Source organism: Mustela nigripes, chromosome 10 (assembly GCF_022355385.1).
Source record: "Mustela nigripes isolate SB6536 chromosome 10, MUSNIG.SB6536, whole genome shotgun sequence".
Lineage (NCBI taxonomy): Eukaryota > Metazoa > Chordata > Mammalia > Carnivora > Mustelidae > Mustela > Mustela nigripes.
Genome location: NC_081566.1, coordinates 39,505,225 through 39,529,662, shown reverse-complemented (window position 1 = coordinate 39,529,662; position 24,438 = coordinate 39,505,225). Strand labels below are relative to the sequence as shown.

The following is a 24,438-nucleotide window of genomic DNA, read 5'->3' as shown; positions in this document are numbered from 1 at the left end:
AAATTAGCACCTGCTATTTTCAGCCAACAGGTCAAAGCACTTTGGGTAATTGGACAGCATCACTGAAGAGAAGTGCTGTCTGGGGGCTTCTGTGAAGACAGTAAAACACAACCTCCCCTGTCAGCAGACCCGGCTCAGGCGCTTGAAGAGGCCCTGACCCTGCCCATCATGGGGGTGTGGCAGAGCTGGGTGTGTGTGTGTGTGTGTGTGTGTGTGTGTGTGTGTGGTGGCCTCATTGCCTTGACTGCAATGGTGGGGGTGGGGGCATGCAGGGGGTGACTCTGAGCTCTTCTTCCCAGGTCCCAGGCTGCACAGTTGTAGCCTGGGGCAGGAGTGAGGGAACAGCTGAGGCATGTGGTGGAGGGGAAGACACCTGCTGATAGGGAGCTGGGAGTCAGGCACTTTTCCAGAATGAAAACCCAGCCAAAGAGGGAAAGAGGAAAAAGGCCCATCTATCTTAGATAGGCCTTCTCTGTGCAACTCTGGCTTCTCTTCAAAGAGCCCTTGGGACCCATGATCTCATTGGTCTCCCGTGCCAGCGCCATCAGAGTGCCTCTTTACAAGGGGGAAACTGAGGCATGGAAAGGCTAGGAAATGTTTTATGCAGAGGGCAGAGTCCAGGTTAATGCACATGAGGTCTTTTACCCAGATTCCTCAGAGGGGTGATACCCTCCCCACAAGCCCTCCACCGCCTCCACTCACACCTCAAAGGATCTCTGGAGTCACCCTGGCTCAGGCCCAAGGTCCTCCAGACCAACGTTCTATCTCCAACAGGAACATCCAGAGACAGTTAGTGGGAGGCTCTGGTTGTGGCCTTGACCATAATCTCAGAGGTTAATGGGGCTGGTGAGGGTGAGGTACAAAAAAAGAGAAAGACTTGCCAGAAGGTCCCTGTGGTCCAAGTTCCAGTGTCACCTGCCTGGAGGTCTCTGGGTTCCAGTGTCCCCTGTTGGGCCTGACTACACACTGATTCTCTGGTGAGCCCCAGAAGTGAGACCCTTGAGAAGACTAGGGTCCCAGGGTAAGCATCCACCACTCTGTCCCTTGACCTACCCTCACTTCCCCAATTTCCCATCAACAATGAAGCTATTTACTTCCTTTGCTGGAAAAGGCCCTGCCCCTCCAGAAGACTGGGCCAGTCAGAGACGTTCCCTTGGGATCTATAGGGGCAAGCTGAGCCCTGAGACCCCTCCACGTCCTGGCCAGGCTGGGCTGGCAGCATCCTGGCAGAGGCAGAACAAAGAGCATTTTACCATGTCCAGAGAGGTGATAGGAATGAGGAAGAATTAAACCAGAATGCAGGGACAGGGGAAAGGACTTGGGTGAGGACCCTGGTGAGTTAACCCTGGGGCCACACTGAGGTGGGATCCCTATACTCTCCATGGAGAATGACCTGCTCGCTCCTTTAGCTCCAGCTATTTTTTTTTTTTTTAAGATTTTATTTATTTGAGAGAGAGACAGTGAGAGAGAGCATGAGCGAGGAGAAGGTCAGAGAGAGAAGCAGACTCCCTATGGAGCTGGGAGCCCGATGTGGGACTCGATCCTGGGACTCCAGGATCATGACCTGAGGCGAAGGCAGTCGTCCAACCAACTGAGCCACCCAGGCGTCCCTAGCTCCAGCTTTTTGAACCTACTCCCAGATCCCCCAAGGACCCTGGTGACTCCTAGAGAAACCATCTGTCAGCACCTCGACAGAACCACCTATAAAAATCATTCCCAGCTTCAGTGGTAACACTTCCACAATTCTGATTTTATTTCTGAACAACCAAATGTTCTAGCCCGAGGCAGGTGTTACTATAGTTGCTTTAGAGCATCAAAGGTTAAGAGAGTGGTCTCGGGACGCCTGGGTGGCTCAGTGGGTTAAAGCCTCTGCTTTCAGCTCAGGTCATGATCTCAGGGTCCTGGGATCAAGCCCCGCATAGGGCTCTCTGCTCAGTGGAGAGCCTGCTTCCCCCTCTCTCTCTGTCTGCCTCTCTGCCTACTTGTGATTTCTGTCTGTCAAATAAATAAATAAAATCTTTAAAAAAAAAAGAGAGTGGTCTCAAGTAGTTTGGCCCCAGGTTAGGAAAGCCATGATGACATTCGTCCCAGGCTAGGGATCATTCTCTATTAGAAATGGAATTTTCTCCAATGGATTTCTTGTCTTCTCAGGGAGGCCCGAGTTTTTAAGAGCTCCTGGTGAGCTTCTCTCTGCTCTTGACCTACTAAGGCTGGACCTTCCCTCACCAACTTCCAGACCCTTCCTGGAGGATATGTGAGCTACACTGGAACAGATCCGCTTCACCTGGTCACATAATCCAGAATGTCAGAGTCGAAAAATTATGTACAGCTCCTCTGGTTCAAGTCCAGGGCTCAGAATGGGCAAGTGAATCCTCAAGGTCTTCCCACAGCACCTGGGCTTCCTGGTTCCCAGTACAGTGTTCTTTCTAGTGGTCAGCACTCCCCCGTCTTACCAACTGCCTCCCCAGTGCCAGCCTGAGGCTCAGATGGAAAGGTTCTGAGGGTAGGTGGGAGAGAGTTTGGATCAGGGGCACGGGAGTCACTAGACGGACAGCAGAGTGTCCCAAAGTCCAGCACTGATCCCAGCTGAGAATTCTTTGGAGCAGCAAACGAGCCAACCAGAGGAAAGGGTCCTGCGCCCAGCCATGTTACTGTTCCGCAAATATTTATATGACCTCTGAGGATACCTGCCTTTCTCACCACCCCACAGCTGGGACAGGCAGCAGAGAGGAAGCACCCGCCACCAGATCTCACATAGTGAGCTACTGTTGCAGCAGTCCTGCTTGATATCCTCCTGCCATCATCCCAAACCTCAGAGGCTCTGTCTGCTTCTGAGAACACAGGACGGAGAGGACGATGGAGGTATGGGGGACAGGTCCAGTAGGACCCGGTGGACCCTCAGCCAGCCTCCCCGGGCAGATGCGTGCATGTGTGTGTGTTTACGCGCGCCCACATGACTTCAGAACAACCACAGCGCCCACTGTCCCAGGTTCTCCATTACTGAAGTGGAGCTCTAATCTCTGGAGAGAAATAGGAATAAAATCTCGTATGATTTGAGAAGACATTGTAAATGTGTCATCCCTTTTATCCTCAAAGCCCTGCTCGCCATGTCCCCAGCCACCACCTCCCACCCTGGTCTGAGCCATCACTTTCTCTTGCCTGCATTATTATAGTACTTTCCTTTCCAGGCTTCTAGGTTCTCCCTGGTGTCCCTGTGGCCATGCTCCTCATAGTAGCCTGGCAGACCCTTCACCAAACATGTCAGACCTCACCGTTCTTCTCCCTGAAACCTTCCTGGTTTGGCTAGAAGAAAAGCTAAAGTCCTGACCCTGATGTGTAAGACCCTTTATTACTTGGCCCCTGGCTGCCTCCTGATCTCATTTTTTGATTACTCTCTCCCTTGTTTATGTGCATCAGCCACATTGACCTCCTTGCCGTTCCTTGAACACATGCCCATCCTTGCCTCAGGGCCTTTGCACATGCTCTTCTCTGCATAGTGTGCCAGAAAAGCCTTCCCTGACCAGCAGAGCTCAAACAGCCCCCTCCCTGTCACTCTCGGCCTTACCCTGCTTTATTTTCCTCATGGCACACAGTGCCACATAATCTAATAGGTATTTATTTGTTTGTCATCTCTTTTTTGATCTTGAGTTCAAGAATAGTGTCTATTTTTGTCCTCTTGCTGTATCCCCTAATATCTTATACAGTAGGTGCTCTACTGATATTTATTAAATGTATGAGTAAATATCACCAAGTGGGTATTATCACCTTTCAGACAATGAGATAAACCATGAAGAAGCTAAGTAACTTATTTAAGGTCATGCAGGTGGTGAGTGGCAAACATGAGAATTCAACCCAGGTCATCTGGACTCTAGAATGTTCTATCAATGCTGCCAACCTGCCTCCAAAGAACAGAAAACTCACCACGGGGACCAGCAGAGACATAAGAGACCATATAGCCACTGCCTCCCACACATCAGGGGCACCTACTCAGAGCCGGGAAGGGCAGGATCTCTTTGCTGGAGCCTCATGCAAGGAGCTTTTTGCTCCTGCTACCTCCAGAAAACAGGGATCCTCTGTGGAAAGTTCACTCCAGCAAGGGCATGGGGCAGCTGGCTCAGGAAGGGATGGTGACAGGCAGACGATAAGCCCTGTCCCTCCTCTTCTATTAACACTCGGCAGAATGTCAGCAGCCCCAGAAGTCCCTACCGCGACAAGTCCTACCACCCAAGCCCAGCCGCGAGCCTGGCCACATGGCCGGGTACATGTAGACAGTGTCACTCCTGAATGGCTCCTTGTCATCAAACCCACAGGAGCCGAGATGGAAACCAGACACTGAAGTGAAGGATGGCTGAGACACTGAGAAAGGTGACCAAGGAGAAGCGGGCCAGGAAAGGAGCTGGAAGAGAGTGTGCAGTCAGGGAAAGAGGCAGGATCGAGGCTGGAGATGTGTCCCTGTCTTCCAGGCTGCAGATGCCCCCCTCCCCAAGAAAGAAGGGACAGAGCATGGGACAGACCCCTTTAAATACCAGTTGGACAAAGGGAGCAGAAGGGCAGGCTGGCGAGAATGGCTTGCCCTGCTTGAGTCAGGCCCCCAGGCTGAGTGCACGGTCACTCACTCCTTTCTGAAGAGTGCTTCCACCTTCCAGACACCCTCTGTGCCTATGACTGCTGAATGCCCCTGCCCATCGGCAGCCTCACGTCCCCCGCCCCCTGCCACGAGCATTCGTGCACACACAGCCTCTTTGTACCCAGCCGCCTCACACACGTGTTCGGACGGGTCTCACACAAGTGTCTCTCTCTCATCCCCCTCCTTGGTGTGCACATCACGGCCACGCTGGCTCTGTCGATCCATGGCATGTGTCCCAGCATCAGCCTTTCCTACCTTGTCTCCCCATGACGCTGCCTTGCATAATCAGTGAATGTCGAGCTGTCTCTTCTGGAGCTACGTGCCTTGGGTCTCTCTGGGCCTGACTCTTTCCTTCTGCCAGTTTTTCAAAATCCAGACTTTTCTACATCTGCCTGCGCCTGTCCCATCGCTGCCCTAACACACAGGCAAGAACAATCTAGGCCCGTAGACTCTTTAGGGCACCCCCATGCAAGCTCAGTGGGGTAAGTCTGACTGCCTGGCCTGCTGGCCTTTTTTAGCTGCAGTGAATGGTCTTTTGCTGGCTGGCCAGAGACATTTGATAGCCCAGAGGCCAGAGCGGGCCCCTTGCGGACATCCTGGGACAGTTCAGCCTTTGAGCCAGAGTCAACAAGGACTTGTATTCACAGAGGCTGCTCCTTCTGCCTCTTCTGCCTGTGGTCCTGAGCTCCCGGCTGTGGCTACTTTGTGGCTCTCCAAAGAAGATCCTATCCTGGAAAACATCGAGGTCACTTAGGGGCATCCCACATGGGGGTCTCTAACAATGATTCACTGGCCAGTCAATAGCATGACCTGAGAACATACTCTGCTGGGTGCTGAGAAAAAATAGCAAATAGGGTCTCTGTCCTTAGGGAGCTCCTACTCCAGTGGAAGGCACGTGATCCCTGCCCCAGAAATTCTCCTAGGCTTAGGGGGCACCAGGGCTGCACACAGAGGGAAAAGGCTTCATGGTATGCCCAGCCGGGCAGTGGGTATACCAAAAAGAGCACAAGACATGGGAGTCAGAAGGCCTGGGTTTTGCTTGGTTTGGCTACTTTTAAGTACTGTGATCCTGGTAAGCCAAGTTCCAATTTCTTCACTTGCAAACTCGGCAAAAGAACATCTAATTCAGTGTTAGGATTAAATAAAGTAATGAGATATTAGTGTTTTGTAAACCACACATGCTATGCAATTGTTAGAGAATCTAAAAAGCACAAGCGACTACAGTTTAAGTTAAATGCACAAGTTCCAAGACAATCCAGAGTCAGAGAGCAATCACAGTGCAATGGGATGGATTAGAGAAGGCTTATCAGAAGGAGGGGATGTGGCAGACCAGTGGGCAACTGGGTATTACCACCCTGGGGAAATGTTCCATTCTATAGATGGTCTTTAGGACCTTTATTGCTTTAATTTTCTAGAAGCCAAGAGAAGGGAGGGAGGTAACATTCACTGAGCCCCTGGCTGCAGACCTAGTATATTAATGCAACGTATTCCATAACACCCTTCTAGGAATCTGATTCCCATGTAAGTATCCCCACTAGAATGGATTCACAGCTTTCCCAAAGCCTCAGAGCTGGGATCCAAACACAGGCCCATCATACTTCCAGACTTACGCTCTTCCTGTAATATCAGATTGCATGGAATTTCCAGGCATTACTTGAGCCCAGCTGGCTTATCATAGAATATATAGGTTGGTGGGGAAAGGAGGATGGAGCTGACAATTAAAAGGGAGAGGACAGGGGCGCCTGGGTGGCTCAGTGGGTTAAGCCGCTGCCTTCGGCTCAGGTCATGATCTCAGGGTCCTGGGATCGAGTCCCGCATCGGGCTCTCTGCTCAGCAGGGAGCCTGCTTCCCTCTCTCTCTCTCTGCCTGCCTCTCCATCTACTTGTGATTTCTCTCTGTCAAATAAATAAATAAAATCTTTAAAAAAAAAAAAAAAAAGGGAGAGGACAGGCAAATGGACAGGCAAGTGGGCAGGACTGTAGGGAAAAGCCAACACCCTCTCAACAGCTTCCTCAACCCCCTATCCATCCTGATTGCCGACCAAATTGTATGTCATCAAACTCAGTGAAAAGCCCAGGAGCTCCATTGTAGGTTAGTAGGACACATCAGAGGAGGGGCCCTGCCTTGGGCTGCACCAGTTGCCAGGGCAACGAGCACACATCCTACTGCCCCTCGGGGATACCTGGCTCACTCCAATCTTCCATCAACCCTGTGGGGTGTGAGCAGACACTGTGATCCAAGTTAACCCCACACAGCCTGTAGAGTGCTAATGCTGTTCTGTTTTAAGAACTAAGGGGTGTTTCAAAAGCCAGGAGCTCTCTGAAGCCACCCCCGTCTTCCATCTGGAGGCAGGAATCAGACTCCACACCCTCCGTCCCTTCCTTTCCTCTCCGCTTCCCTCTTTATAACCAATGCCTTTTGCGTCCCTCCTACTCTGCAGTCACCATTCCCGTAGACGTTAACAGAAAACCGGGGCGCCTGGGGGGGCTCAATTGGTTAAGCGTCTGCCTTCAGCTCAGGTCATGATCCCGGGGTCCACATCGGGCTCCCTGCTAGGCAGAAAGCCTGCTGCTCTCAGTCCCCCTCTGCCTGCCACTCCCCCTGCTTGTGCGCCAGCACGCTCACTCGCTCTCTCTGTCAAATAAATAAATAAAATCTTAAAAAAATAAAAAAGAACATTGCTGCACCTGTGCCTCAGAGCACCTGTCCTCTCACCCTGAGGGATTTCTCTAAGCCTGTGTGGAACACGCTAGAAAAGCCAGGATGCAATGTCCCGTGGAGGCAATGTCCCACAGTCCATCGTAACTGGCAGTCGAAAGGTGAATTCCCATGCTTCTGCGCCCACTATGTGGGACAGCTCGGACCAGTGTTCCACGCAATCCTCCAGAAATCCCTGAGGGCCCGTTGCCCACTTCAGTAACCTGCACTGGCTTTCTTTCTCTTCCCTGGCTCACTTCCCCGCTCCCCATCAGTGTTTTCTAGAATCATCTCCCAAATAAACCACTTGCACTCAAATAAACCACTTGTCTCAAGGTCTCCTTCTGGGGACTCCAGCACAAGACACTCTTCCTAGACTATAAACACATATTTCTGTGCAGGAGACACACAGTTAGCAGGTCATGGCGGGAAAGGGGTCACGTCCACTTGTGTGAGCGTGCGTGCAATTGGCTTAGCTTTGCTGCATAACTACCTGTGGCCCAGAACTCCCATTCATGGGAGGGGTGCCATCTGCCACAGGAGAACACTGTACGAGCGGGCGTCACAAGGTCAGAACATACCCACCTTGCTTGGCAAGCCACTTAATGTGTCAGCCTCAAATGAGGCTTAGAAACAGCCTTTTGAAGCATAAAGGTTAACAAACACTTTTCCAAATACTGTATTGTCATTTCAAATGTGCACGTGATGGCATAGGCCCGTCCATTTGCGAGGGCCATCAAAAAGCTAACAGACAAGAGCTAACGTGTAGAACGCCTATTCTACATAAACGTATTAACAAATTTAATCTTCACATCAATCCCCCAGAGTAGGTCCCATACACGGCCCATGTTTTCCAGCTAAGAAAACAGGCTGAGGCAGAATAAGTACTCACCCAATCCCACAGCTACTAAGAAGAGCTAGGACTCAGACCCGGGAGCTGGGAGCCTTCCTGCTAAGCCACTCCACTACCTTGCCCCTGGTATGCAGTGGTATGTCTAGGTAGACAAGCCTGTTCTCAGAGGTCTGTTGACTTAACTGCCTGCCACAGGACTAAAAGAGTATCAAGATGGTGTTGAAAAGCAAAACAAGATCATCCTTTGCCAAAGAAGTCAAACTCAGAGAACTCATCTGCCAAGCTGAAGAAATCTTATCTGGGGACTCTCACAGCTCCTGATTAAGGCAGAGGCTACCAGCCAAATGAACAGAACAGTAAGTTAAGATCAGAATAATATATTTCAAACCAACAGCTCTTAATACGTTTCAAAACTCTCCCACTTGCGGGTTTTTTTTTTCTTCACCTGAACTTCACAAGACAAAAATGGCTATCTTTTTAGACCTGAACAAACTAAGAGTCAGAAAGGCTAGATGACTTGCTCAGGGCCACACAGCAAACTAGAGAGGAGCTTTGGACGGAAGTCCCAATCTCCAGATGTCCCCTGGCACCACAGAGACCTATCAAGCAAAGCTGCCTGTATCAATCTGTGGGTCAACATTGTAATTCTTAGATGTTAATCCCGAAATGGCAACAACCACGGTCTACTTCAACTACACATCCCTTCTTTTGCCACTGACCCAGGAGGCATCCTACCTCCCTTTTAGATTTGAAGCCCTTCAAGGACAGAAACTAGACTTTCCTTCTTGAGCTCCAATGTTGGGTTTCCCCCTGAATGATCCCCTACTGTCCTCTACCCTAATTCTTATGTTCCACGGGCAAAAGCCAGGCCTGGGCCAGCTGCCCACCAGGTGGGATACCTCCAGAACTGCCAGGAAACAGGAGAGATAAAGGGAGAAGACAAACCCACCCCCACTGTCCGTTCAAACTAAAAAAGGTTCTCTTTCCTTTGTACAAACCCTACGAGCCCAGTGCCCATTCCAAGAGAATTCTTGTCACTGACAGTGGATGGGGCGGGCATTTGGGGTTTATAGGTCAGATATCAGCTGAACTGGAAAGCAGCAAATGAGCCTCCTTCTTGGGCAGGTGGCTGTAGACCGAGGCTGAGGTGAGCTTCGCAAGGCTGGGAGGTGTCCCTTTAAGGCTGGGGCTCATTGCCGCTGGGAGCCAGCCTGGGAGAAAGCAGGGGCTTACAGTTTATTTTAGTTGACATTTTTCAACGTCAGGACACTTCAGAGCCAAGAAGGAAACGAATCCCATCTGTTCCTGAGCCCCTAAGCACGGTTCAAGAGGACAGGCTGGGGAAGGGAGGGGAGGCGAGGAGGGAGCAAGAAGCCTGAAACATCCAGCCACACACATGGAGCAGGAAACCACCTGAGGAGAGACACAGGGCACAGCAGACAGTCGCCAAGAAATCCCGCTGTCCCTCCGACACACACCCGCAGAGCTCTTTCAAGATGGGGCCTGCTGGCTCTGCGGCCTTTGGCACAGGTCGCTGGACAGCAGTCTGCCAGGGCTGCTGATGACACAACTCTATACCATGGGAATGGCGCCCACTGGAGGTGTGCAACACGGCGGTACGGCTGCCTGCGCGGCCTGGGGGTCCTTCTCCTTAACAGCCACAAAGCTCAGACACACAGCCCAGCCAAGCTGCCATTCACATGGGCAGAAATGGAGACATTGAGAGGGCAATCCAAGTTCAAGTAGGGAGGGAACGGAGGGCCTTCGCACCCCTTTCCCCTCTCGGCATACCTGCTCCCCATGCCCAGGGCCTCTATTTACCTCTGCACGGGAGCCCATCCTTGACTCTCCTCGGGTTCCAACTCTGGGTGCCAGGGACAGGAAGGACAGATGGCCATGGAACTTATCTTCTTACTTAGATTAAATTCCAGACCTTCCTATTTTTAGAAAGACAAATTCCTGTTCGCTTTTCAAGAGGTAAAAATGTCTCTCAAACTGTCATCTAGGACAGTCCGCAGCCAACTTGAAGTTGTCTACAGTGTCATGCTTTGGAGATCACCCCGGCAGGATGAGTGTCAGGTCGTGATTGGTCTAGGTGCCAAATGTTAAGAGGATCATTGACAACTTGAGAGCTTCCAGGCGAGAGTGACCAGGATAATAGAGATTTGGTGAAAAACTAGGTCATTTAAGAAAGTAATGAAATAAGTTATTTTTTTTCTTTTGGTCTAGAGAAAAGACTATCTGAACGATCATTAAGAACACGTTGAAATATTTGAATGAAGATTGATGGTTATTCTATTTTTCTTGGATGGCAGCATTTGAATCCATAGGCAGAAGGGAAGCAGATTTCAGGTGAATATTTAGAAACTTTCTCATAATTTTGCTCTATTTGAACTAGAATAAGCTTACTGTATCTTTGCAAGGCAACACTGAAAGACCAGCTGTCAGGAGTGCTATAAAGAAGATTCTTGTCCTTTATGGGAAGATAGACGAGTCCAAAATCACCGAGATGCTTTAGAAAAATATGGTTTCCTGAGTAGCAGAGAATCTGCCTTGGTAGGTCTGGAAGGAGACTTGGAATCTCTATTTTTAAAAAGACCCATTAGCTATAAAACTCTTAGAAGAAAAACACAGGGGCAAAGGTTCATGACATTGGATTTGACAGTGACTTCTTAGATACAACACCTAACGAACAGGCAACAAAAGAAACATTAGATAAATTAGAGCTCATCAAAATGAAACACTTTTGTGCTCAGAGGACACTAATAACAATGAAAAGGCGACCCACAGGACAGGATCGTCAGAAGGGAGGCCCCGCAGGGAACAGCCCTAACCACTTCACGAATAGGGAAAACAAGTTTCTTCAAAACAGGACATTTCCTAAATTATAAAACCTGCACGGAAACCACAGTGAGGCTGGGAGGGCCAAGAAGGGGGCTGAGCAGGGCGCGTTCAGGACTCCTCGGTCTCTTGCTGGAATCGAGAGGATGCCTGGTCTCTAATGAAAAAGCGTAACACTTAACTGTGAAAGCACATAATTGAGGAGTGACTGTTTACATTAAAATTACTGGGGTTATAAGTGGGTTCCCTTCAGCTCTGCCTTCCTTAGCACGCTGAAGGGTGGGTGTGTTTCCCAGTTCTGGCGGGGAAGTCAACAACAGAGAAACCTTACAACTATCAAGTGTTAAGAGCTCCTTCTATTGGGGCGCCTGGGCGGCTCAGCGGGTTAAAGCCTCTGCCTTCAGCTCAGGTCATGATCCCAGGGTCCTGGGATCGAGCCCCACATTGGGCTCTCTGCTCAGCAGGGAGCCTGCTTCCTTCTCTCTCTGCCTGCTTCTCTGTGATCTCCGCCTGTCAAATAAATAAATAAATCTTTAAAAAAGAAAAAAAGAGTTCCTTCTATTTGCAGACCGCCCGTGAACACCACACGTGAAATCATCAGACGCAGCTCAGTGTCAGGTCCACTTCATGGGCACCGCTGGCCAACATTTTCTTCCCCCTAGAACTGCAGACTTCCCTGGGTTTGCACGTTCTCAGCCATGCTATCCTTGGTGAAGCCTGCCTTTTTTTTTTTTTTTTAACTGATTCAGAAGCACACACCCTGTCTGGAGGGAAGGGGATAAGGAAAGGGTGTGAGAGGGTGGGTTAAGGGCATCGTTCCTGGCTCCCCTCTGCCTAGCATTCCATACCCTCACACCCCAAAATCGATGTTCCCAGGATTGTCCAGCTGCCCCTACCTCTGTCCCAGCTGCTGATTCTGAATGGCACTCGGGTGAGACTGCACCATCCCTGGGGGCAAATCTGGGACCCTCAGAGGGCAGGAGTCCTTCGTCCTCCTTCAGAATGACATTTTAACAATAACAATAATGACCAGTAACAGCGAAAACAAAACAAATCCAAAAACCAAAAACCACCACCAAAAAAGCTAACATTTACTGAGCATTTACAATGAGCCAAGGATTATTCCAAGCATTTCCTAGGTATTTACATATTCAATCCTTACAATCATCCTGAGATAGGTTCTATTATCTGCATTTAGCAGACAGACCAACTAAAGCCTGGAGAGTTTTCCTAGCATCCCCAGGCTCACCCAGCTAGGAAGTCCTGCCACCTGCCTCAGCCTGGGATCTCTCCAAAGGCAGGAGTCCTGTGCCTTCCATGTTTGGGAAAATTTCTGCCATGGCCATTGCGTGCACTATGGGGGATGGCTCTCACCTCCCTCTCTCTGGGAGCTCCCTAAGGGCTGGAGCTCTGGCCCTTCCAACATATACAGAACTTTCAGAGCTCTCTGCCTCACAGGGGTTGTGCCTCCCTTTTTCTTATACAACTGAGAGCTCTCAGAGGGCAGGGACTGGACGCTTCCTCAGAGAAGCAGCTTCCCAGCACAGGGGCTGTCCAGAGCAGCCCGTCACACACCTTGGCTCTCCTTCCTGCCCAGCAAAGTCCTCTGAGCACCAAAGGAGCTGGATAGCTTTTCTCGAGTCCCGGCTCCAAGGCTGGTGGATCTGAGCGTGAGGCTGGGCTGGCCTCTGGGATTTAAGAGGCAGTAAACAACCCCATTCATTCATGAGTCAGTTGTTTTGTTCCAGAAGAGCCTCATCAACTGGACAGGCCCTGCCCAGTCCCTCCAAGTTTGTCCCCAGGGGTAGGGAACAGCGGATGGCCTGGAGCATAGCTCTTAGCCCCTTCCTAGGTGGGGCTACTTTTCATTCTCTTGAAACTTGGGGTTTTTATTGGGAAGAGGTAATCCCTGAGAGGGATAGGGGGAAGGGGTGTTGTCACTACTTGTGTGGTCCCTTGGAAAGTCCCAGCAAACCAAGAAGGAAGACAGGAAGTAGAAGTGAGCTGAAAGATGCCCTGGAGAAGGTTCCAGAACCACTACAGCTCTTCAATCTCACAGCTTGGAACAGTTGGGCCAGGACCCCTCCCACTCCCGACGCTTCTTTCTTCCTATCATTTCCTTCACTTCCCAGACTGTCACCTGTGTCCCCGTTGCTCCACAAACCCAACCCTGCCAACTGGGGGAAGAAAAGAGATGAGGGTCCCCGCGAGGCAGAAGGGTTTAACAGGCGGGGATGGAGGCTAGGAATTTGCATTACTGGTAGAAGGTCTGCAGAGGAAAAAACCAGAGCAGCAGAAATTGAGTGCCAGGAGGGAAGGCACGGGACAGAGGGTCTGGGAACCCTGGCGAGGGAAAGGGAGCCACAGTATCACTTTTCTGTTTCAGTAGTGCTTTCATTTTCTCTTTGAATTAGACTCGGAAGTAGACAGATGTAGTACCGCCATCCTCTTTTCACAAATGGGATAGCAGATGAGGTTGTCCAAGGCCCACACGGAGTTAGCTGAACCGGGACTAGCACCGTTTCCCAAAACCCTTCCCGCCAGCCTTTGGAGGGCAAAGGACCGGGGAGGAGGGCGGGGCATACCTTAGAACGACAGCCATCTGGGCCAATGAGAGGGAGGGCCCTTCATTGACCAATCAGCTCCTCCAATGGGGCCCCCACCCACCACACCAAAGTCGGTAATACACCACATCCAATCTCAGGGGCAGCCACAACCAGTGTCCAAAGGCCCCGCACAGCTGCTTTTTTGTCACAGGGCAGCAACCCAAACCTCTGTCGTGAGTCCCACTCCCCTCTGAAGGAATCCCACTCCACGGGTCTTCGCCCTGCCCTCCCTAGCCCCCTTGCCCCGAGGTGCAAGGGGCCTTACCCGGTAGTGATGTCGTCGTCCTCCGTCATGGTCTTGCCCATGAGGTCGCTGTCGCTCATGTAGCCGGACTTGAGGTCCACCTCGTCCGAGTCCAGGGACTCGACCAGCTCCAGGCGGGAGATGTGGCTGAGCTTGCTGGGGCTGCGCATGGGCATGGTGTGCGAGTAGTGGGCCCGTTCCCCGTGCATGTACCAGGCCGGCGGCCCCTCCGAGCGGCATCCGCCGCCCACCGAGGGCGCGTCCCCAGCCTGCAGCCGCGGGCTGGACTGGCCATAGCGCCAGGAGAGGGGGGATGAGCGGCTGGAGAGGCTGGACACGCTGCGAGGGTTGGCGTCATCACTGTCGTAGCACGTCGTCTCCAGGGAGCTGGGCAGAGGGCAGAAGGGCACTGGTTTTCACTCTGGCAGGGCCGCTCTGGGCCCTGTCCCGGCGGACTGCACTCCAGCGACCCTTCCCCCTTCCCAGGCCATCCCACCTCCTCTGCACCTGCCCACGTGGGCTCCACCACCTCCATGGGCCCCTCTTCCTGTAGGGCACCCCTGTTACATGGTACCTGAGGTTGTCAGAGGGAAAGGATTCGAAGTGAGAGGGAACCAATCTCATATACTGCCTAAGGACATAGATTTTATAGTATGAGCTGGGTTTTAACCCTTTTCTACAATCTATTTGTAAGTGAGCTAGAGATGAATTAATCAACCTTGCTAAGCCTCCATTTCCTCATCTGTAAAATTGGAATAACAGCATATTTGCTACTCCACAGAGCTGTAATGATCATATACATAAATGTCTCACACAGTGCCTGGTATATACAAGCTGCTCAATAAATGGGAAGAGTCCAGCGAGATCTCTTGGGGGAAGTGGGTAGACCAGCTTCAAAGGCCTTAACCATTCATTATGGTTCAGGTGTGTCTATCACCTCTTTTTCTACTAATCAGCTGACAGCTACTTGATTCCCAAACCAGAGATGACAAAGTCTGGCATGAGTTACAGAGGGTACAGGCAAAAAGCTTTGGGAACTCAAGATGTGTGGCTGGTTCCCAGGAAGACTAGCAAAAAGGCCTAAGCTGTCAGGAGAAAGAAGCAGAACCCCACCAGAGAACACAAGCAGCCTTAACTGGAAAGAGGAGAGATCATGGGGAAATGGACAAGAGGGTAAAGACGGGATGCACAGGGCCCCAGGCCTCAGGCCCTGCTAGGCCAGGTGAGGAAAGCAGGCCCAGGTTTGTGGATGACTCGACACAGGAGATCAGGGAGCTGGAGGAGGAGATGCCTTTCTCCCTCAGGGACCCCTGCAGGTGGCTGCAGAGAGAAAGGATCCTGGGGATCTGCTTGGAGAGGTGGCCTGGATGTGGGTTCAGAGACTGATCAGCCTACTCAGCCCAGCAGCGTACCCAGCCCCAGTCCCCCACAGGTAGGGTCTCAGTGGCTCGGCCTAACTGTGGCCACGCACGGGTGAGTAACTGAAATAGAACCCATAGACCTAGAAAGCTGGGTAGCTAAGGCAGTCTGCGGCTGCACAGGAAATCACACAAGCAAAGAAACTCTCGCTCTGTGAACACATCCATTTCTTAGTCACTTTGGGGTTAACGTAGGAGTGGGGCACCGATTTTTCTATTCTTGTTTTGGTGATGCTCCTTGAAAAAAAAAATCTTCCCAAACTGTCTCTACCAACCTTGAGAAAACAAGGGTTGTTTTTTTTTTTTTTAACATTTTATTTCTTTATTTGAGATAGAGATAGAGAGAGAGAGAGAGAGCGCACAAACAGGAGGGAGCGGCAAGGGAAGAGGGAGAAGCAGGCCCCCCAGATGCGGGGCTGGAGCCCAGGACCCCAAGATCATGACCTCAGCTAAAGGCAGAAGCCTAACGGACTGAGTCACCTAGGGGCCCCCAAGCTTGATTTTTTTTGATCAACAGAACTGGAGAAGTCCAGATATCCTTGAACCTGGGCCCGTGGGTGGTCCCTACAGAAGTCCTGGGCATAAGCAGGGGTGCCCTGGCTGGGCAGGGCAACTGGTGACCGCTGCCTCTGCCCCTCTGGGGGGCTTCCTGGCCTGGCACACATCCATCTTCTCCCCTCCAGGCCCTCCTTTGGCACTGGGCTTGCACTTTGTCACACACTGTGTTATTTCTGTTTCTAATTACTGTGGACCTCAGAGCCAATGGAAGTGCCCTGAAGGAGACTGTGGGCCTGTGTGACTCTGGCTGCCTCGCTCACCACTGTATGTCACCACTTTGCACAGGGCCTGGCATGTTCTTGGGTCCAGGTACAAGAACTAGTCAATGAGGAGCAGACCCACGACAAACGTGTTGAGTTGAAGAGTGGGAAAGTTCTCGTCGTCAGACTCAGTCTAGGGGCGCTTGCCGTAAGGGTTTAATAAAAACAAGCGGACTGTGACAATGAGATGAGGACAGGAAAGCAAAGGATGATGATGGCCACGGTGACAGGACGCTGGAGAGCTCCAGCACGGCCCGTTTCCCTAGTCCATCTACACCGCGGCAATAAAATTAGTACGCAGTGTGGGTTGCACGGAGCAACCAGATCGCTCAGTTCTATTCTTGGCCTACTCTGTTCAGCTCTCCGCACTACCAGGGCCTCTTCCTCGGTTCTGCTGCTCTTTTTTTACCCCTCCCACCCCAACACATCTCCAGACATCTCTGAGTCAGCGGGGGAGGATTCTAGCTTCAAACGTCGGTTCTTGCCTTCCAGCCCTGCATCCGGCCCTTCAGTCTTGCCTGTCTCTCTCTCTCTCTCTCTCTCTCGCTCGCTTGTTCGCTCGCTCTGGGGTGGGGAGAGCGCTGGGCCTGGAGCAGAGGGAGGCTTTCATTTCGTCTCCAGCCCCAGCCCCCCTGACCCAGACGCTCTCCTTGCTGGGGAAACGAGCCAGTAGAAATAGAGGAAGCAGGACAGAAATAAAGATTTCTGAAAAAGGAACTGAATCTAGAGCTAGCTTCTAAGTTCCAGAGTGAAAATAACCCGGCCGGAAGCGCTCACTGGACGGGAAGCTCCTCATCCAGGAGGAAGCCTGTCTTTGTTCTGGGGTATGGTGCCCAGCACTGCACCTGGCATGCGCTCTGAGATTGCCGGACACAGAACCCCCCCACCTCATCAGCCTGTGTGACTCCAGCAAGGGACCCCCTCGCCCCAGCCTCGGCTGCTGCTTCTCTGACCCAGATGATAGGAACATATCCTACCTCCTCCCAGGGCTGAGGGAAGGGCTGAGGGATGGAAAGCACTTTAAAAAGTCAAAGAGCCCTAAAAACTCAGGGAATCGTTGTTTTGGCTATCAAAGTGTGGACCAGGAAGAGCACAAATCAAAGACCAGGAGAGGAAGTAGCTCCGGGTCCACAATAAACAGCAAAACCAGCTCAGGGCTCTTGGTTCCTTTTCCATAAAGGGAGACAGAAGTCAGAGGTCTGAGGCTCTCCCCCTCCCACCAGCCGGCTTTATGCAAAAGGTTTTTGGCCTCCCTCTTCTCTGCCATGGACAGAAAGCCAAAAGGGGTCAGGCTGTCCTGCTTCACAGGCTGTGCTCGGTCAGTGGCCCCAGGACACGGAAGCTACTGCTTCTACCCTTCCTCGGTGGGTGAGTCATTTGGGGTGTGACCCCCTTAGCAACTAAGCACTTTCTGGCTTCTTTGGCATGGAGCTGGCATGTGATTTGGTGCTGAGAGAGCTGTTCCAGACTCCCTGGATGGGGGAAGGAGCATGTTCAAGATTTCATCCACCGAGTCCCTGAACTGGCGAGCCAAGCTGAGCCCGGCCCGTCTCACTCGGGTCCTGCTCGGGACTGTGAGGGAGGGAGGTTAGGGACAGGTGTGAGACAGCCTGAGCCCCAGGGCCACCAGGGGCCTCCCTCATGCACTCTTTTCATCAGATGTCCCCCCCCACACACACCCCTTTCAGTAGTCTGGTCCTGCTAACCCCGCAGAATAGAGGCTTTGATTGAGCACTGAAAATATGTCAGCTATCTGGGAGCAAAGGGCTGAGTGTCCAACACACAGGATAGGACAGGACTAGGCAGAGTCGTGGATGGAGGAGCAGGGCTGTTCTTAAGCAGAAGAACTACAGCCGATGAGTGAAAGCTATGAAGCCTGATTTCTGTTCCACTTCCTGGTCATGGTAATCCGGTCACGGTGCCCGGAGATGAATGATAGTTACGGAGTTCTCTGAGGCACACACTTGGGCTCAGCAAAGCCCTTATCCTTTTGGCCTTCTGTCCCAACTTTGCTCTCCTTTTCCAACCTCAGGAGATGGGGAGGAACCGAACTCCAGTCCAACTGGACAGGCCACCTAATCGCTCTCAGCCTTCCTGCTCCACACCCCCCATGATTTCCCAATCCTGGCTTTCTGCTCTCTCTCCTTCTACCCCCTGCCCAGCCCTCTATCCCCCTCGGAGCTGACAGCATGAGCTCATCTGGGCAGCCCAAAGAGCCAGTGGGGGAAATTCTGAGTCACGGCAGAGGCTGTGGCCAGTGTGCCGCTCCAGGGAGAGGTGCCATGGGAGGATGGAGTGGCCCACACCGCTGGAGGCAGCAAAGTCTCTGCAAGGTGGGGCGACAGGGCGCACCCCCACGGCATGGATCTGGGTCAGCCACTGGCTGAAGAGGCCAGGGGATACCTAGCTGACAGAAGAGGGAAAGAGGCTGGGTGTTGGGATGAGCACCATTCTAGAATCCTCTAACAACAGACACTTCAGGACAGGAGAAGGACAGCAACTGTAACACATGAGGAGACCAGCATCGAAGGAGGGAAAGTGGACACAGAAGGTCAGAGCCTGAATCACGGAGGAGGGGCTTCCTATCGCCCACTCTGGTGCTTTTCAACTCATTTGCTCAAAATGATATCTCGTGTCTCAAAGCAAGCAGATCCCAGTCAGAACCAAGCTTCTGTTGCCGAGATGACCAATTCTCCTGTCCCTTCAGCGGTGGCCCGTGGGTCTCTGAAGCCCTACTCTCCAGCGCGGGAGAGAGAGCCCCCTCGGCAGCTTAGACCTACCTGTGAGTCACCTGGGACCCTCGCAGACTGGACATGGTCTCTTCCAGGTTCTGTCGAAGATCTAGGACATTCTGCACTGTCCTCTTTCTCTGGGACTCTGGGTCTGGAGGGGAAAAAAGAGCAGCTGGGTGAGTGGAGAACTTCTTGCTGAGAGCTGAGGGTGGCAGGGGGTGGAGACTGACCATGTCCCTAGGACACTGCTCCCCAGGCCATGCAGGTCACCCTAGACACGCGCTCTCAAACCGCCTGACATCTCGACCCTGGGAGGGGGGTCTGTGTTGTGCTTGCCACCCAAACCCCCCAAGTAACTGCTTCTTCTAGCTTTCATTTTTGGGAGGCTTGCTTCTCAGAGTGGAGGTCCCCGGCAAGAGCCCTGTGGTTGAGGTCAACCGGAATGTCTGCCTCAAACCCCATCTCCAGGGATAAGGTGATAAATGTTTAACAACCAGCCCTGAGAGGTGGGGACGCCCTGACTTGGAGCTACCAGCATGACGTCACTGACCGCACGGTTAGGAAGAGATTCTAGCAGGTGGCTCTGGGAAGCTGATGGGAGCCAGTTCCCACACATCACACTCCCTGAGCCCCAAACACTGACTGGGAGTGTCTGGAGCTGCCCCATGGGGTTAAGGGGGGGATAGTGCAGATACAACTCCCAAAAGTGAGGTGGCTGCTGGGGAGGTGGAGGGCATGAGCAGTCAGTTTTGGGAGCATGGACTGAGCTCTGGGCGACAATGCGACCCCAAGTGAGGGGGATGCATGGATAGGGCCATCGCCCTCAGAATCCTAAATGATCACGGGTCATTTTATTCAGCCTTGGTTTCCAGGCAGAATATTAACACGGTCAGATGAAAAGAATCTACAACAGGCAAAAAGCAGAATTTATCCCATCTCCTTCCCAAGGTGAAAATAACATCCGCAAAAGAGGAAGGGGTTCTGAGCATGAAGAACTCTTAAGAACTTTCTCCAACCTTCTATCAGTTCATCCAGTAAACCTTATCAAACACATGCTTTATCCCAAATCTCAGAAGGCCCTGAGGACACTAAAACGAAAAGGACCTGTCCCTGCCCCTGCTTTCCTTTTGACTTTGGGATCCAAGGTCAATGAATGGACTCAAATCCCCCAATGTCTCCCTGAAAAGGCACTGCACGGAGAGTCAGGGGCCTACATGGAGATGATGGCAAAGCAATGGAGAAATCCCAGGAGTCCTGACTCTCAGGCTACTTCCCTTTTCTCTCTATCCCCAAACCCTCTGCGTTCCTTCCCTGGTCAATGTGCCCTCTAGGTCCCCCCCTAACCCACAGACTCAGGAGAGTACGAGGTTCTTTTCGCTACCAAAGGGAGCATTTCTGAATCCCCTCAGAGGCACTTGTACCCCCAAGAATATACCCAGACTGGCTGGCAGGCGGCTGCTCTGTCTCATCGGCCCTGTGGCGGGTGCTGGGGAGGGTGGGCCGGAAGCCAGGCCACACCTTTGCGGAGAACCAGCTCCACACCTAGACCCTTCTCCCCTCTCCTCTCCCTGGGGGAGCCTGCGGGAGGCTGCTGCTGCTGGTGGGCTCGCTCATGGTCAGCATCATGTAGCCGACTTCCATGCTCGTGGCAAGCCTCCATGCCAAGTGCCTGAGCTCTGTCCCACAGAAGTGTCGTCACTTCCGTGGCTGCCAATCCCTATTTATCCTGGCAAATGTCACCTTGTGAGCCGCTCAGTGGCTTTAACTGATGGCTTGGCATAGAATACAGACAGGATCAGAAAGTATATACATACATTTTTAAGGCTTGGTTCCCAAATGCCCACGGGGGGACTAAGAACATTGTGCCAAGATGTGGGTTCCTGGGCCAAGGCAATTCTTTCATTGGGTTTGGCAGCAATGAGGGAAAGGCATGCATAACTCTAAGGGGTGTGCAGTCCCAAAGAAGAAGGTGACCCAGAGTTACTCAGACTTGTGTGCACGCCAACCTTGTGCTTGTACGAGCTCGTTGAATCCTCACGTTTACGGGAGATTTGTGATCTTGTCCCCATTTTACAGATGGGGAAAACTAAGACTCAGAGAGATGAAATAAACGGCCCAAGGCCACACACCTAGCACGCAGCACAGAACCAAGTCAAGCCAGGGAAGAAAGTAGTATTTCTGGTGATGTATCACGGGGCATGTCTACTGCATCACAGGCATACAGTGATGGCACACAGTAGGTGCTCAGCGAACATTTCAACAATAGATGGATGCTACCACAAAAAATCTGTCAAGAAATACATTTTTAAAAAGCATGGATAGGGGCACTTGGGTAGCTCAGTGGATTAAAGCCTCTGTCTTCAGCTCAGGTCATGATCCCAGGGTCCTGGGATGGAGCCCCACATCAGGCTCTCTGCTCAGCAGGGAGCCTGCTTCCCCCCCCCCCACACCGACCCTTCTCTCTCTGCCTGCCTCTCTGCCTACTTGTGATCTCTGTCTGTCAAATAAATAAAATCTTTTAAAAAATAAAAATAAAAAAATTTAAAAGGCATGGATAGGGGTGCGTGGGGGTGGCTCTGCCGGCTGAGTGTTCGACTCTTGGTTTCGGCTTGGGTCATGGTCTTGGGCCTGCATTGGGCGTGAGTCTGCCCGGGATTCTCTCTCGCTCGCCCTCTGCCCCTCCCTAACTCGAGCACTCTCTCCCTCTCTCAAATAAATAAAATCTCAAAAAAAAAAAATAAAAAAAAAAAAAAGAATGGATAGATATATGTCCCTTTAGGAAGATGTCTTTTTTAAAAAAATCTTCTTTCTTTTTTAAGATTTTATTTATTTGGGGGCGCCTGGGTGGCTCAGTGGGTTAAAGCCTCTGCCTTCAGCTCGGGTCATGGTCCCAGGGTCCTAGGATCGAGCCCCGCATCGGGCTTTCTGCTCTGTGTCCCCCTGCCCCCAGCCGCCTGCCTCTCTGCCTACTTGTGACCTCGGTCTGTCAAATAAATAAATAAAATCTTTTAAAAATATATTTTATTTATTTATTTGAAAGAGAGAGACAAAGCAAGAGCGGAAACACAAGCAGGGGGAGTGGGAGAGGGAGAAGCAGGCTCCCTGAAGTGCAGGGAGCCCAATGAGGGGCTCAGGACCTAAGCGGAAGGCAGATGCTTAATGACAGAGCCATTCAGGGGCCCCAACACCCCCCCCTTTTTTAAGATTTTATTTATTTATTTGACAGACAGAGACCACAAGCAGGCAGAGAGGCAGAGAGAGAGGGGGAAGCAGGTTCCCTGCTGAGCAGAGAGCCTGATGCGGGGCTCGATCCCAGGACCCTGAGATCATGACCTGAGCCGAAGGCAGAGGCTTAACCCACTGAGCCACCCAGGCGTCCCCCCGACCCCCCCCTTTTTTTAAGGAAAAAATATTTAATCCAAAAGGTAGCCAGCCCCAGGAGCGTCCCTCTGTATTCTCTAGTGCTCCTGCCCCTGGGGCAGGGGAGTGTGGGTATGGGAACCTGGATCTTAATGCTCTAGCAGTGACCGAAAAGAGGTATACTTTCCTACTTGTCACTGCACTGATCACAGTGCCCTGTATCTCCTCCCTCCAAGACCACTCTATCCCACTACCTCATTTCCATGTCAGTAGTGTGGGGTGGGAATGCCCCTAAAGTCTCATAGACTTGCCAAAAGTTAGAGCCACAAGTGTCCTTGAAAGTGACCCGATCCAACCTGGTCATAGGAGAGATGGGAGGCTGAGGTCCAGTGAGGGGGCAACGAGCTGGAGGTTAATGGAATGATGTCTGGTACCAGGCCTCCCAGCAGTGTAGCCTAGAAGCATACACAGGAGTTTGGGTTGGACTCTGATTTGCTGGAGGGTGACCTGGATCCCTCCAGCAGAGGCTATTCCCCTGAGCTCCCTCCATGCCCCAGCACTGCCCCCTGGTGGTCATCCTGGGGATGCCAGCCTACTTCTCAAAGGCTCAGCTCAGGGTAGTGGCTCCTGAGAAGTCTGACTGTGCACCCACATCTGTGGGTGACAGAGACCTTCCTCAGGGTACAGCGGTAGCCCCACGATGAGAGGACTGACATGCACATACAGGAAAGGCTTCTGGAACTCAAGAGGCTGCAGAAACTCTGGCTAGGTTGGGGGGCAATTTGATGTTCACATTCATGACCTCAAGGCAAATCTTTACACATATAACTAGAAAATATGAATAAAGTTGCATCTGCAAAAGAATTCAGCCACCCCTCTCACCCTTACCCACTCTTTGCCTTCACACTATTCACCTCTGAACCCCCAACTCATATCTAAGCTTCCCCCTTTCTCATCATGTCCCATGCGGATCAGAGATGGGGTGAAGGTTGGTGAGGTACACGCCATCTTGTGATGATGACCCCAAAGCTTGATGATTTGCTTTACTGGATAAGTCATGGTGTCTCAGAGGTCACCTCCATGTGTCAAAACATCTCAATGTCTACTCTGGGCCTGCAGTAGAGGCCTAGGGACCGGAAGAGAACACAGACACAGCAGACAGGGAGGGCCTGGGAGTTCCTCCCCTCCCTCAGCACCCGTCCATGTGGGATGCACTCAGGGCTCCCGGCCTACAAAGCATCTTTGTGCAGGTGAGAAAAAGGCATTCTCCAGGCCAGCTCAGCTTGGGTTTTGCTCTTGTTAGGACCCACACTGTGGCCAGGAGAACATACCTGTCCCCTCCCTTGGATGTCCGGATCTGAACACCCCTCACAGCCCTACTCTGAGGCTCTGGGTATGCCTGCTCTTAACACCTACAGAATAGGGTCCAGCTGCAAGGATGGCGGGTGTATGTGCGCGCGCGCGCGCGTGTGTGTGTGTGTGTGTGTGTGTGTGTGTGAAGCAGGGTTGGACCAAGGCCAGCTCCACGATGACAAGGAGGTCTACGGGGGGAGCTCATGAGATTGTCCCGGGCTGCTGCTCCAAGCCTTTCCCTGCAAAAGGAGCAAGCAGGGAGGATGTGTGACGTCCTCTGGCTCAGAAGAGGGCAAGACCCTCCCCCAACCCAGCCATCACCATGGTAACTCACAGCTGCCACCAACAACGTCACCCTCCCAGCATGCACTGGGCAAGGCAGGATGGTGTTTCTACACACTGCTGTCTCATATGAGACTGCAGAGCACATACTGCTTAACAAGTCTTGGGGCTGAAGGACTGGCAGTCAAACAAACCACACACACACACACACACACACACACACACACACACACACGCAAATAACGTCCGCTACTGAAAGCTCATCATACAGTGGGCATGACCCCAAGCAGTTTTCCCATCTGTGGACTCCAAAGCTCCTGTTCTTTCCACTACAATAGACTGCCCTGAAGTACACAAATGCCTCCGGACGTACACACCTACTTGGGGTCCGGCCAGTAGTTTGTGCAAACCATTAGAATCACACGGAGCGGGTGTCTGGGGAAGCTCAGCCAGTTAAGTGCCTGCCTTTGGCTCAGGTCACAGTCTCAGGGTCCCGGGATTAAGCCCCGCCTTGGGCTCCCTGCTTGGTGGGGCGTCTGCTTCTCCCTCTGCCCCTCAAGGCACTCGTGCTCTCTCTCTCTCCTTGCTCACTCTCAAATAATAAAAA

The 24,438-nt window shown here is 52.0% G+C and overlaps 1 protein-coding gene across 4 annotated transcripts in view; it reads right to left on the bottom strand.

Annotated features, from left to right (window-relative positions):
* The window catches only part of NAV1 (neuron navigator 1), a 255,219-nt gene that overhangs the window by 81,001 nt on the left and 149,780 nt on the right, over positions 1-24,438 (bottom strand). For all 4 annotated transcript variants that reach the window (XM_059413084.1, XM_059413085.1, XM_059413086.1 and 1 more), the window contains exons 5-6: positions 18,885-18,987; positions 13,890-14,255 (exon numbers count right to left, since the gene is read on the bottom strand). In XM_059413084.1, the coding sequence (XP_059269067.1) occupies positions 13,890-14,255; positions 18,885-18,987 (469 nt within the window). The remainder of the gene's footprint in view (positions 1-13,889; positions 14,256-18,884; positions 18,988-24,438) is intronic.